Raw genomic sequence first — 14,177 nt, forward strand, 5'->3', positions numbered from 1 at the left:
CTCACATTCTCTCACCGAACTCAGGTGTGAAATAAGTACCTGTCCTTTAACAGCGTTGACTCATTTGAAAAAAAAAAAGAAGATTGATCGTGCCTTACTATACAGGCGAGTGAATAAGTGTTAATCCAAAATCTTATTAGAATACAACGTTGTTTGAAAGAGAGGAGAAACCAGATATTTGACTAATTGTGAAAAATTGTCAGTGTTTTTTAAAACTTAGAGTTCAAACTTCACTTCAGAATGGATTGGTACATAGAACTTCAAGGCAATGCAATGCAAACTAATGAGTTAAGCCTTTATTGCACACATTAGCATTAATAACCAGTTAACTGCCGTAATTTTCATCTCGGCAACCCCCCCCCCCCACCGCCTCCAAACCTGGGGCTTTAATCAAGACCTCCCGAGGTCCCAGGTTTGATGGTTTTTGCTGTGGACGAGGGTCATTTAAATCTATCGACATTTGAAGTACGAGTTTTCTGGGCAAATTTTAAATACGTTTTTTTCTGAAGTACGGCAGTTAACTGCTAAACACATTAGACATAGATACGGAGCTAGCCATTTTGGTCTCTACCATATGCACATGTTTCCTGCATTTTGATTGGTTGACAAAACAAAAGTATGAAATCGTCTTCCTTCATAAGTTCGGATTGAACCCTTGGACAGAAGTTAATCATCATTGTGCGTCGTGAGTTCACAGAGGTAGGTAAGTTACTGTTTATTTTAGCTGCATCACCCTGAGTGTGTTGAGATTATTTCAATTGGATAGAGTGCTATCTATCTATCTATCTATCTATCTATCTATCTATCTATCTATCTATCTATCTATCTATCTATCTATCTATCTATCTATCTATCTATCTATCTATCTATATATCTATCTATCTATATCTATCTATCTATCATCATCTATCTATCTATCTATCTATCTATCTATATCTATCTATCTATCGATCTATCTATCTATAATAATAATAATAATAATAATAATAATAATAATAATAATAATAATAATAATAATAATAATAATAATAATAATAATAATAATAATAATAATAATAATAATAATAATAATAATAATAATAATAATAATAATAATAATAATAATAATAATAATAATAATACTTTATTGCATCCCAAAAAGGAAAATTTTTGTACAGACGTGTTATAATTTACACATAAGATAAAAATACAATGGAAATAGGATGTATATATATAAAAAAGGAGCAGCTCTATAACCAGAGCTGCGCTTTATAATATGAATAATTTCAACACTGTAAAATAGTTAAAACTGTCACTATAAATTGAAAATTGAAAAGATTGCAAAACAAATAAATTAATAAATTAATATTTATATCTTTAAAAAGTAAAAATGAGAAATAATTATATAAAATGATTATTGCTTGTTGTTATAAAGCCTAATACTGGACGGCAGAAAAGATTTTTGGTGTCTCTCTGTTTTCGTTGAAATAGAGAAAGGGCGACCACTTCTTTCAGACATAATAATTGATGGTCTTAGTGGATGATACTGGTCATTTAATATTTTAGTTATTTTATTTATACACAATTTCTCGTATAAAAGATCTACATCGTCAACATCATTTATATAGCGTTTAATGGATTTTTTAATATTTGAATTTATTTTGTTCCTTTCCACTGCTAAGCAATTGCCTCCCCAAGCTGTTATACAAAATGACAAAACACTTTCGATTATGACAAAACACTATCTATCTATCTATCTATCTATCTATCTATCTATCTATCTATCTATCTATCTATCTATCTATCTATCTATCTATCTATCTATCTATCTATCTATCTATCTATCTATCTATCTATCTTTCTATCTATCTATCTATCTATCGATGGGAGAAGGACATTACTTCCAAAAACGAAATTTTCTACATGGACGGTAAAGGGTGCGTCACCTGGATTGGAGGCTGCCCAGTTTGTCATAGACCCAGTTTATCACATACCCAGTTTGTCACAGACCCAGTTTGTCACAGACCCAGTTTGTCACAGACGCAGTTTATCACAGACCCAGTTTGTCACAGGCTCCAGATTAGCTCAAGTAGGCCTTAGATGATTTACTTGCCTTCCTTTGTTAGACTGTAAATCTGATGTACAAAATGATGTACAATTAAAATTTAAGTTTTATGTTGTTCTGCATATTAGAAATTAAGATACCAGAATATTTGGTTTCTAGAATATTTTTGTATGCCTAAATTCATTTTAATACTTTAATGTTCTCTTCTCATAAGTTCCAGTTGCAGTGATTATATTTTTAAAACAAATCGTATACAAACTTATAAAAGAAATATATTTATTTCTTAAAAGAAGACCCGCGGGTAATTGTATGAGTATAAATGACATTAATAATTACAGCACTTTCACTCTTCTTCTTCGTTCGTTAGTTTCTTTCTCGCTATGTCTAGCAGTGTTTCATACACAATTTTTTAGATCTTTATCTTTGACCAGTGTCAAAGTGTCGTGGGAGAGGCGAAGGCTGTAGCCAAAGATCTTCCCAGATGGAGATCAGTGGTGGACGCCTTCTGTTCCAGGAATAAGTCTGTAGGTACGTAAGTAAGTATGTAAATAAATTAGTAAGTAAGTAAGTCAATCAGTCAGTCAGTCAGTCAGTCAGTAAGCAAGTGGCTGCTCCCTAATGTGTCACTCTGATATTTCTTAACAACAGCTACCTAAGATTAGTCAAGATGGCAGCATCAGCCTGGATATATGAAAAATGTATGAATAAGAACCAGACGAGAGAAGAGAGTATACGAGCATACGATGAAATAGCGACCATTTATGATGAGGTAAGCATTATAAAAATCTACTGTTGTTGATAACAAGTTTGAAAAGATGAGACCGATCGCCTAAAGCCGCGATACGGCCCAGTGATATGACTCTCGCCTTCGGATCAGAAGGTCCAGGATGCGAGACCCACATTAGCGGCTCATAGTGGTCCTTGGAAAAGGCTCTTTACTCATATTCTATTGACGCACTCAGATGATAATGAGTGCCTCTGCAAAAATTGTAATGTCGCCTAAAAAGCTTCATGTGTCGTCCCACATGTCAAATGTTGCTGTTGGGTTTGGATCCCTTGTACAAACGCTTTGAGCACGTTTAGTGAATATTGTTCTGTATAAATAATCAAGTTTAAATATCCTTTTTTCTAGAGTAAGTTTTTTTCGATTGATAGTCTTCAGGAGTTCTGTCTGAGTGATGCCGAGTTTCTCTAGGAAATTCTTTTGATTTACTTTCTTTTAAAGACGTTTTTGTAATTTCAAATGCTTCAATTCTCATCTCAAGACAAGCTGCCACAGTACATCACCATCAATTCATTACCATCATCATTATCATGGTCATAGTTGTCGTCATCAACATTATCACTATCATCATTGTTATCTTCATCATAATCTTCATCATCATAATCTTCATCATCATCATCATCATCATCATCATCATCATCATCATCATCATCATCATCATCATCATCATCATCATCATCATCATCATCATCATCATCATCATCATCATCATCATTTTTAAAGTCAACTTTATCATCGTCGTCTTCATAATGATAAACTCGTCTTGTCTCGACTACAGTTCGTCCACAAGGTCGGCTATGGTGGAGACATAAAATGTGCTGAATTACTCTCTGGTTTCTTTCCCGATACGGACGGAATCAAAGTCCTGGACATCGCCTCTGGTACTGGACTTGTCGGAAAAGCTGTAAGTTGGACGTTAGAATTGTCTGACGTACTCAGAAAAAACAAACACGTATTAAAAATTTTGGCCAAATAACTCGTCCCTCAACTTTTGATAGATCAAAATGACCCTCATCTTTGCAAGAAAAACAAAACAAAAAACACAACAAAACAAAAAATAAAAAAGTTAAAAATCAACAACTCTGTATTATTATTATTATTATTATTATTATATTATTAATTATTATATTATTATTATTATAATATTTTATTATTATTATTATTATTATTTTTATTATTATTATTATATTATATTATTATTATATTATTTTATTTTTTATTATTATTATTATTACTACTATTATCATCATCATCATATCTATCATCTCATCATCATCATCATCATCATCATCATCATCATCATCATCATCTTCATCATCATCATCATCATCATCATCATCATCATCATCATCATTATTATTGTTGTTATTATTATTATTGGGGGGGGGGGGGCGAAGTGGTCGAGTGGTTAACCCTCTACTTGTTACGACACAATATACATTTTTCTTATTCAGATTTACTTTGCACATCACAATGTTCTTTGTTTAATTAAAAAGATCATAAAGTTGTTTTCATAAGAGATTGTATAAGTTTTTAAAAAATCAATTTTTCTGTAGGGTAAGCATTTTGGGAAAATACTGAAAATGGTCGGTAAGGAGAGAGTTAAGGCATTGCACTGTGACCCGGAAGGACCCGGGTTCGAGCCCGTCTTCAGGCACTTTCGATTTATTTTTCCTTGAGCAAGATTATAAACCCCCAATTTGCTCACTTGAACAACATAGGCGATACCCGTTGACATCAGACATCTTGTTTGATGAATGATCTATATTATTCCTTCGTGGAATGCCAAGGCGACGATATCTTGTGATGTCAAGGCGTAAGGGCATATTAAAAAAAAAATATTATTAATATTATTATTATCATCATCACCATCATCATCATCAACATCATCATCATCATCATCATCATCATCATCATCATCATCATCATCATCATCATCATCATCATCATTATCATCATTATCATCATCATCATCATCATCATCATCATCATCATCATCATTATCACTCTCATCATGGTCATTTTACAATAAAGTGAAAGAACCAGAACATTCTCTCTTTCCCAGTTGAAGGCCAAAGGTTTTAATTACATAGACGGTCTTGACGCCTCCGTAGAAATGACAAAGATAGCAAAAGCCACAGGGGCCTACAATAGATTCTTCCTTTCTTACATTGGTGGAGAGAATGATATTAAGCTCCCTGTTGAAGATGGTAAGATTTCAATGCGCGACTAAATAGTCTAGGTTTATGACACTTGCCTTCGGATCGGAAGGTCTAGGGTTTGAATCTCGCTCTGAGCGGCACACGTTTGAGTTATTGGAAAAGGCTCTTTACTCATTTTCTCTCAAAGTACCCAGGTGTGTTAACAGCGTTGTCTCTGTCCGAAAAATGTGCATTATCGCCTCACATGCTTCATGTCTAGTCCTTCATGTTAAGTGTTGCCGTTAGTTCGGGACCCCCTGTAAAGCACTCTGGGAATGTTCAGTGGATAATGCGTTATATTACAACTCAAATATTTCTTTTAGAGGTGGGGGGGGGGGGGGTTGTTTTTTTTTTTAACGTCAAATAAGGCAAGTTTTCTGATAGTCTGTAGTGTGTCTTCAAAGTGAGTCTTGGAAGTGTGCCGCTATGTGGTATAGTGGTATGACACTCGCTTTCGGATCGGAAGGTCCTGGGTTCGAGCCTCGCTCGTGCATAATTGAGTCCTTGGAGAAGGCTCTCACCGTGCTCAGGTGTAAAATGAGTACCTGGCCGTTATAGCGTTGACTCTGTCCGAAAAAAATGTAAAATCGCCTAACAGGCGTCATATCCCGTCCTAAACGTTAAATGTTGCTGTTGACCAGGGACCACTTTTAAAGCGCTTTGAGCACATTTCGTGGATATTGCTCTTTATAAAAGCTCAAAAACATATGCTCAAAGTCATTGTTCAAACGCGGAGTGTCACAAATGGTCAAGTTTGTTTCAAATAAGCTATGTTTCCTGATAGTCTGAGCATATATATATATATATATATATATATATATATATATATATATATATATATAATTATATATATATATATATATATATATATATATATATGTATATATATAATATATATATTTATAATATATATATATATATATAAATATATATAATATATAATATATATATATATATATATCCGCGTTTGAACAATGTTTGAGATATTTTTTTGAGTTTTTATAAAGAGAAATTTATCACGAAATGTGTCAAACCCTTTAAATGGGTCAACAGCAACATTTACGTTTAGGACGGGACATGACCCCTGTTAGGCGTTTTTACGTTTTTTCGGCAGAGTCAAGGGGCTATACCCCCAGGTCTCATTTTACCTGAGCAGGGTTTTGGGGGACCTTCTCCAAGGACTCAATAGGGCACGGCGGGCTCGAACCAGGCCCTTTCCCGATCCAAAAGGAGGTTTACACTATACCAACATAGCGGCACACTTCCAAGACTCACTTGAAGACACATACAGACTATCGGGAAAACTTGCCTTTTTTTGCGAAAAAAAAAAAAAAACCCCCCCCCCCCCCCACCTCAAAAAGAAATATTTGAGTTGTAATATAACGCATTATCACTAAAATTTCCCCCGGGTTTGTTTTAAGGGGGTCCCGAACTACGGCAAACATTTAAAACATGAAGGAAAAGGACATGAAGCATGTGAGGCGATAATGCAATTTTTGGACAGAGAAAACGCTTTTAAAACACCCCCTGGGTACTTTGAGAGAAAATAAAGTAAAACCTTTTCCAATAACTCAACGTGTCCCGCTCAGGGAGATTCAAACCCTAGACCTTCCGATCCGAAGGCAAGTTTTCAAAAATGACTATTAGTGCGCTTTAAAAATTTTTCATCTTCAACGGGAGCTTATATCATTCTCTCCCCATGTAAGAAAGGAAGAATTATTGTGGGGCCCCTGTGGTTTTGCTTTTTTGTCATTTTACGGGGGGCGTCAAAAACCGTCTATGTAATTAAAACCTTTGGCTTAAACGGGGAAAGAGAGAATGTTCTGGTTCTTTCACTTATGTAAAATGACCATGATGAGAGTGATAAATGATGTGATGATGTTTTTGATGATGATGTGATGATGATGTGTTTATGATGATGATGATGATGATGATGATGATGAGTGATGATGATGATGATGATGTGATGATGATGATGTTGATGATGATGAGGGTGAGGGAATAAAAATAATAAAATATTAATTTTTTTTTTTAATTTGCCCTTACCCCTTTGACATCAAAAGATTTCGTCGCCTGGATTCCACAAAAGGATAATTTTGATCATCCATAAACAAGAGTCGATGTAAAACGGGTATCGCCTATGTTGTTCAAGTGGGGAAAATTTGGGGGGTTTTATAATCTTGCTCAGGAAAAAATAAATCGAAAGTCCCTGAGAGGGGCTCGAACCGGGCCCTTCCGGGTCACAGTGCAATGCTTAACTCTTTTTTACCGACCATTTTCATTTTTTCCCCAAATGCTTACCCTAAAAGAAAAAATTTTTTAAAAATTTTTTACAATCTCTTATGAAAAAAACTTTATGATCCCCTTTTATTAACACAAAGAACATTGTTATGGGTTCAAAGTAAATTGAATAAGAAAAATGTTTTTTTGTTTTCGTAAAAATGTGGGCGATTTTGTTTTAGGTGGTAAGTAGGGGGTTAAAATTTGACCAAATTCGCCCCCCCCCCATAATAATAACAACAATAAAAAATGTTTATGATGATGTACTGTGGAGGCTTGTCTTGAGATGAGAATTAAAGCATTTGAAAATTACAAAACGTTTTTAAAGTAAATCAAAAAATTTCCTAGAGACACTGGCATAACATCTGACAGAACTGAAGACTATCAAAATCAAAAGATAACTTACTCTAAAAAGGATATTTTAAACGTGATTATTTATACAGAACAATATTCACTAAATGTGCTCAAGCGTTTTTACAAGGGATCTTAACCCAACAGCAACATTTGACATGTGGGAAGACACATTAATCTTTTTTAGGCGATATTAAAAATTTTTGCAGAGGCACTCATGTTTCACCTGAGTACGTCAAATAGAATCTGAGTAAAGAGCCTTTTCCAAAGGACCACATGAGCCGCTAAAAGTGGGTCTGGATCCTTGACATTTCTGCTCCGAAGGGAGAGTCATTCCCCTGGGCGTTATCGGGCTTTAGGCGATCGGTCCTCTTCTTTTCAACTTGTTATAACTACAGTCAGATTTTTATAATGCTTACCTCATCATAGATGGTCGCTATTCATCACTGCTGTAATGCTCTCTTTCTCTCGTTTGGTCTTAGTTCAGACATTTTTCTTATATCCCAAGGCTGATGCTGCCATCTTGACTAATCTTAGGTAGCTGTTGTTATAAATATGAGAGTGGACACATAGGAGAGCAGCCACTTACTGACTGACCGATGAATGTGACTTACTTACTACTGATTTATTTACTTACTACTTACGTTACCTACGGACATATTCCTGAATGGAAGGCGTTTCCACCACTGATCTCCATCTGCGGAAGATCTTGGCTACAACCTTCGCCTCTCCCACGACACTTTGACACTGGGTCTAAAGATAAAGTTCTAACCTATTTGTGTATGAAACATTGCTAGACATAGCGAGAAAGAAATAAACGAACGAGAAGTTGTGGCGATAGTGCTGTAATTATGGAATGTCATTTATACTCATAAAAGTTATAACGGATCTTGTTTTTAAGAATATAAATATATTTCATTTTTAAACGTTTTTGTATACGTTTGTTGTGAAAAATATAATCATTGCAACTGGAAGTTATGAGAAGAGAACATTGAAGGCTGTTAAAATGAATTAGGATACAAATATATCTAAAAACCAAATATTCTGGTATCTTAATTTCTAATATGCAGACAACATCAACTTATATTTTGATTGTACATCATTTTGTACATCAAGTTTTTACAGTTAACAAAGGAGGCAAGTAAATCTCTAAGGCCTACTTGCGCAATCTGGAGCTGTGGCAAAATGGGCCTGTGACAACTGGGTCTGTGATAAACTGGGTCTGTGATTAAACTGGGTCTGTCATAAACTGGGTCTGTCATAAACTGCGGTCTATGGACAAATGGGCAGACTTCCATATCTGGTGACGTTTGGTTCACACGTCACCCTTTACCGTCATTGTAGAAAATTTAGTTTTCGAGGAAGTAAATGTCCTTTCCCATCGATGATAGATAGATAAGATAGATAGTAGATAGATAGTTGATAGTAGATAGGATAGATAGGATGATAGATAGATAGGATAGATAGATAGATAGATAGTTAGATAGATAGATTAGATAGATAGATAGATAGATAGATAGATCGTGTTTTGTCATAATCGAAAAGTGATTTGTCATTTTGTTGTAACAGCTTGGGGAGGCAATTGCTTAGCAGTGGAAAGGACAAAATAAATTCAAATATTTAAAAAATCCATAAACGCTATATAATGAACTGTTGACGATGTAGATCTTTTTACGAGAAATTTGTTGTATAATTAAAATAACTAAAATAGATTAAATGACCCGTATCATCACTAAAGACATCAATTATTATGTCGGAAAGAAGTGGTCGCCCTTTCCTATTTCAACGAAAACAGCGAGGACACCGAAAATTCCTTTTCTGCGTCCCAGTATTAGGCTTTTAACAACAAGCAATAATCATTTTATATAATTATTCTCATTTTACTTTTTTAAAGATAAAATATTAATTTATTAATTTATTTGTTTTGCAATCTTTTCAATTTTCAATTTATAGTGACAGTTTTAATTTTTTTACAGTGTTGAAATTATTCATATTATAAAGCGCAGCTTGGTTATAGAGCTGCTCCTTTTTATAAATATATTTTCATCCTATTTCCCCTTGTATTTTTATCTTATGTTTTAAAATTATAACACGTCTGTACAAAAAAAATTTTTCCCTTTTTTGGGGTGCAATAAAGTTTTATTATTTATTTTTATTATTTTATTATTATTATTATTATTTTTATTATTATTATTATTATTATTATTATTTTTTTATTATTATTATTATTATTATTATTATTTATTATTATTATTATTAATTTTATTATTATTTTATTATTATTATTATAGATAGATAGATCGGAAAAGATAGATAGATAGATGATAGATTGATAGATAGATAGATAGATTTGTAGATAGATAATAAATAGATGTAGATAAAATAGTTTGTTTTAGATAGATATGATAGATAGATAGAAGATAAAAAAGATAGATAGATAGGATAGATAGGTAGATGGATTAGATTGATTTATAGATAGATAGCACTCTATCCAATTGAAATGAACTCCCAAAACACTCAGGGTGGTTCAGCTAAAAAAAAACAGTTACTTAATACCTATGGAACTCACGACGCACAAGGGTGTATTTTCTGATGATTAAAATTCTGTCCCAAAGGTTTTAATCCGAATTATGAGTGAAGACGATTCATACTTTTGTTTTGTCCCAACCCAAACAAAAATGCAGGAAACATGTGCATATGGTAGAGACCAAAAAAATAGCTCCGTATCTATGTTAATGTGTTTAGCAGTTAACTGCCGTAATTGTAAAAAAAAAGTTTTAAAATTTGCCAAAAATTTTTGTACCCTTTAAATGTCGTTCCCATTTAAATGGGCCCTCGTCCCCCGCAAAAAAAAATTTAAACCTGGGACCTCGAGGGTTTGAAAAAAGCCCCCGGTTTGGAGGCGGTGGGGGGGGGGGTTGCCCAGATTTAAAATTACGACGTTAATGGTTATTAATGTAATGTGTGCAATAAAGGCTTACTCATTAGTTTGCATTGCATTGCCTTGGAAATTCTAGACCAATCCATTCTGAAGTGAAGTTTGAACTCTAAGGGTTTTTAAAAAAAAATGACAATTTTTCACAAAATTTTTCAAAAATCTGGTTTCTCCTCTCTTTCAAACAAGTTGTATTCTAATAAGATTTTTGGGTTAACACTTTTTCACTTTGCCCGTATAGTAAGGCACGTTTAATCTTCTTTTTTTTTAAAAGAGTAAGCTGTTAAAGAAAGGGGACTTATTTTACACCTGAGTTCGGTGAAAGAATGTGAGTTTAAAAAGCATTTTTTAGTTGATTCAGTGTGATATAAGCAGTAGAAGCTGTGGACTGTAAACAGTAATAAACAAAAATGATTATAATATTTAAAAAAAGAAAAAAAAAACCAAAAAGGGAAACGTTTCGGGCTCAAAATTTTTCTAAGCCAACAAATAAAAAAAAAAACAAGAAATCACAAATCCCTTTACATTACTAAAACATTTGTCTCCGTTGATCCGGTTTTTAGAAATTGATTTGACGATTTAGTTTTTAGATAATTTGTGCTTGAAAAACTGCTGAATAAAGTTTTTTTTGCTTTGTTTTGCTTTTTGTTTTATTCAAGTCCATAACAACTGTTGGTAATGGTGTTTTCTGCTTTACTAAGCATTAACGTATCAGAATTTTTCATCTGCAATTTAGCCGTTCCGCCCCTTTGACTATTTTTTCCCAAAAGGGGTGGCAAAACTGTTCCCGACCCTTTGGGACCGTTGTATAAACGTAACACACCATTCCGCCCCCCAATCCCGCGGGGGTTTGTTTTAATGTAAACACCTTTTCCCAGTCACATACGCTTAAACAGTCGTGACGTCACTTCCCTCGTAATGACGCATGGTAACTTAGTAACTGGCTCAAAACTATCGGAACAACGGCGGACCCCTTTATGAAATATATTTCTCCGAAAAGCATAAAAGCGTTTTCCTAGGAGAAAAACATTATAAATTCTGATCATGTTCTGACTTTTACACATTTGATCCCCAAGGGCCATAAGAAAAGTTCAGCCGCATAAAGATAAAAAGTACCGATTTTCTTTGTTTAGAACCAGGGATGGCCGCCATTGCTGGGCGACGTGCTTCAGACAATTGTTTCCCAAATTTCCATAGCTACCTTCACCCCCATATGCCAAACGGGAAAATGGTCAGTCCCTGGGCTATCCTTAACATAAATACCCTGACACAAAAAACCTCTTGGACGGGACAGTTTAAACGTCTTTTTTTAGGGTTTAATGCAGCGTTTAGTAAGTTGCCATTAGTAGATCTAAGGAAAAAGGGGTTTCCCATTTGTTAAAACTATTAAATAAACCCCACGATTTGTTTTCTTTTGCGGCCAAGACTTTTTCTTTTGACGTAAATTTTTTTTGTGTCAGTGTCAGGCTAAAGTTAAGGAGGGGCTAGGGTTCAGTCCGTAGCCATCGTTATGCCTGACACTAAAAATCCAAAAGGCCTGGCAGTTTGACGTCTTTTTTTGGGGTTTTGCACCCCTAGTAAAGTTGTCGTTAGAAGAGCTCAGGGGAAACAAGTTATTTCTTTTGGTTGAACTATTGAATAAAAACTCACGATTTGTTTTCTTTTGTGGCAAAGGGGACTGGCTTTTTGGGACGTCTTTTTTTGGGTTTCAGAAATCGGGCCCCTAACTTTACAAAGGGCCCAGGGTTTTGTCAGGCTAAAAGTTAACGATGGCTAAGATCATTTCCCACAGTTAGTGGGGATTTATGGCAATTTTTTTGACACCCCAAAATTAAAAAAATATAATATTGCACCCGCAACACCTGACAAACTATGCATTTTTTATTCAATCATCTGTGTTAAAAAGTGTGAATGATGCTCCGATCTGTCGGGGTGATTGCTTCAGGTGATGGGGAGCAGCTGACAACCGGACGTGGGTTACGTGAAGGGGTTTGAGGACAGGTGCAAAAAAAAAAAACAAAACGGGTGGGTTTTATTGTTTCGGAAAAAAAACCAAAAACCCCGTCCCAGGTTCACCCCCTAATGATGTACACTTCCCCGAGTCCCAGGTTCACTCCCCCTTGCTCCTACTTCCCAACTTGTCAGGTTTCGGCGGGTTTTGGCGGGTTTCGTAAAAAAGAAACCCCCGCAAAATTACAAGGATTTTAAAAAACAAAAACAAAAACATTTGCAGCCTATTATTTTTGTAGTAATTAAAAGAAACGTTGGAAAGGTTTCATTTGGGCTATAAAATTTCGATAACTGACGTAATTGTCAAAGGTGTATGCACCGGGCCCTTATTGAATAACTCTGGGGCTCGTTAAACTATAAGATAATGGTTTTAAAAAATGCGTCCATAGAATTTATTGTCAGTCATATGTAAATGTTACTGTTCGAAACTCGAAGAAAAAAAAATATATAAAAATTTAATGTAGCTTCGTTTTATTACAAAAACAGATCAAAAGAACGTTTTGGGGTTTTCCCCTTTTTTCAACAAAAAAGGACGAATTTTAAATACAAGATGGGAAAGTGATACTGTGGGAGTGGCGTTGTTACGATGAATTAAAAAAAAATTGGTTGACAGGAAATAGTATGCTTTTTTTGTGAGGAAGCACGAATTAAAATATTTTTAATAGATATTTCTAAAAGGTTTCGCAATTAATTAAGTGAAAAGAGGAGAGGCGGAGAGGGACTGCCCAAACCCAAAGTTTTGTTTATTCATCGTAACAACGCCGCTACCACATTATTTCATTCATCTGTAGTGTTTTATTCAACCTGTTTTGTTTTATAAAGGGGAGACCCCAAAAAAGGGTTTTTTTGATCTGTTCTTAAAAAAAATTGAAGCTTTCATTCAAATTTTGTATTTTTTTATTATTTGTAAGGCCTAGCAACAAAAAGGTCTGGAGGAACCATCAATTCTCAACAACAGAGAATAAAACCCTGCCGGAATGAAACACCCCCTAAAAATTATGTAATTTCCATTTTTTTTAACGGCGTAACCCAACACGTTTGTGTTTCTTGTGACGTTATCCTTGTTGCCATTTAATTGATAAATACAGTTCGTGCTTTTGCATTGTTTACTTGTTGCAATTCATTACCCTTTCTTACCTACTTTCCGCCCTTTGGGGCTTGAAACGCACAAAAAGGGGTTTACAAAGGTGGAAAAAGCCCCCTTTCTCGGTTTGGGGGTTTTTTTGACATTTAATAAGCATATTTTTTATAGGGCCTTTCGTTGAAAAACCCCAAAGCGCTTGTCCGAAGACAAACCATCAGCTTTCATTTCTTTTTTTTGGGTGCCTCTCCACCCGGTCTCCCGCGGGCGGCCCCTTCTTCCCTGGGAGTCCCCCCCGAGAACTTTCCTGGGAATTTGGGAATTTTTAAAAATGTATAAGTTTTCTTGAGCTAGTCGGGAGAAAGGTAGGTAGAAATGCCCCGACTAGGTTCGATTATCGGGAATCTAGGATATAAAGGAAAACGTGATTTTTTAAAATCCCTAAAATCTCAAAAATTTACATGGGGGCCGTTGACAACGCAAATTTAACC

At 34.7% G+C, this 14,177-nt stretch overlaps 1 protein-coding gene across 3 annotated transcripts; it reads left to right on the forward strand.

The window, feature by feature from the left end:
- Positions 1-523: 523 nt before the first annotated feature.
- LOC144963821 (methyltransferase-like protein 27) lies at positions 524-5,038 on the forward strand (the record flags this gene model as incomplete). Of its 3 annotated transcripts, none has more annotated exon segments than XM_078897756.1 (4): positions 524-699; positions 2,693-2,813; positions 3,607-3,732; positions 4,894-5,038. In XM_078897756.1, coding segments are annotated over 3 exon segments (373 nt in total), but the record flags the coding sequence as incomplete, so codon positions are not given.
- Between the last annotated feature and the right edge of the window lie 9,139 nt (positions 5,039-14,177).

Source organism: Berghia stephanieae, chromosome 2 (assembly GCF_034508935.2).
Source record: "Berghia stephanieae isolate SIO BIC M18660-M18661 chromosome 2, UCSD_Bste_1.3, whole genome shotgun sequence".
NCBI classification, from domain to species: domain Eukaryota; kingdom Metazoa; phylum Mollusca; class Gastropoda; order Nudibranchia; family Aeolidiidae; genus Berghia; species Berghia stephanieae.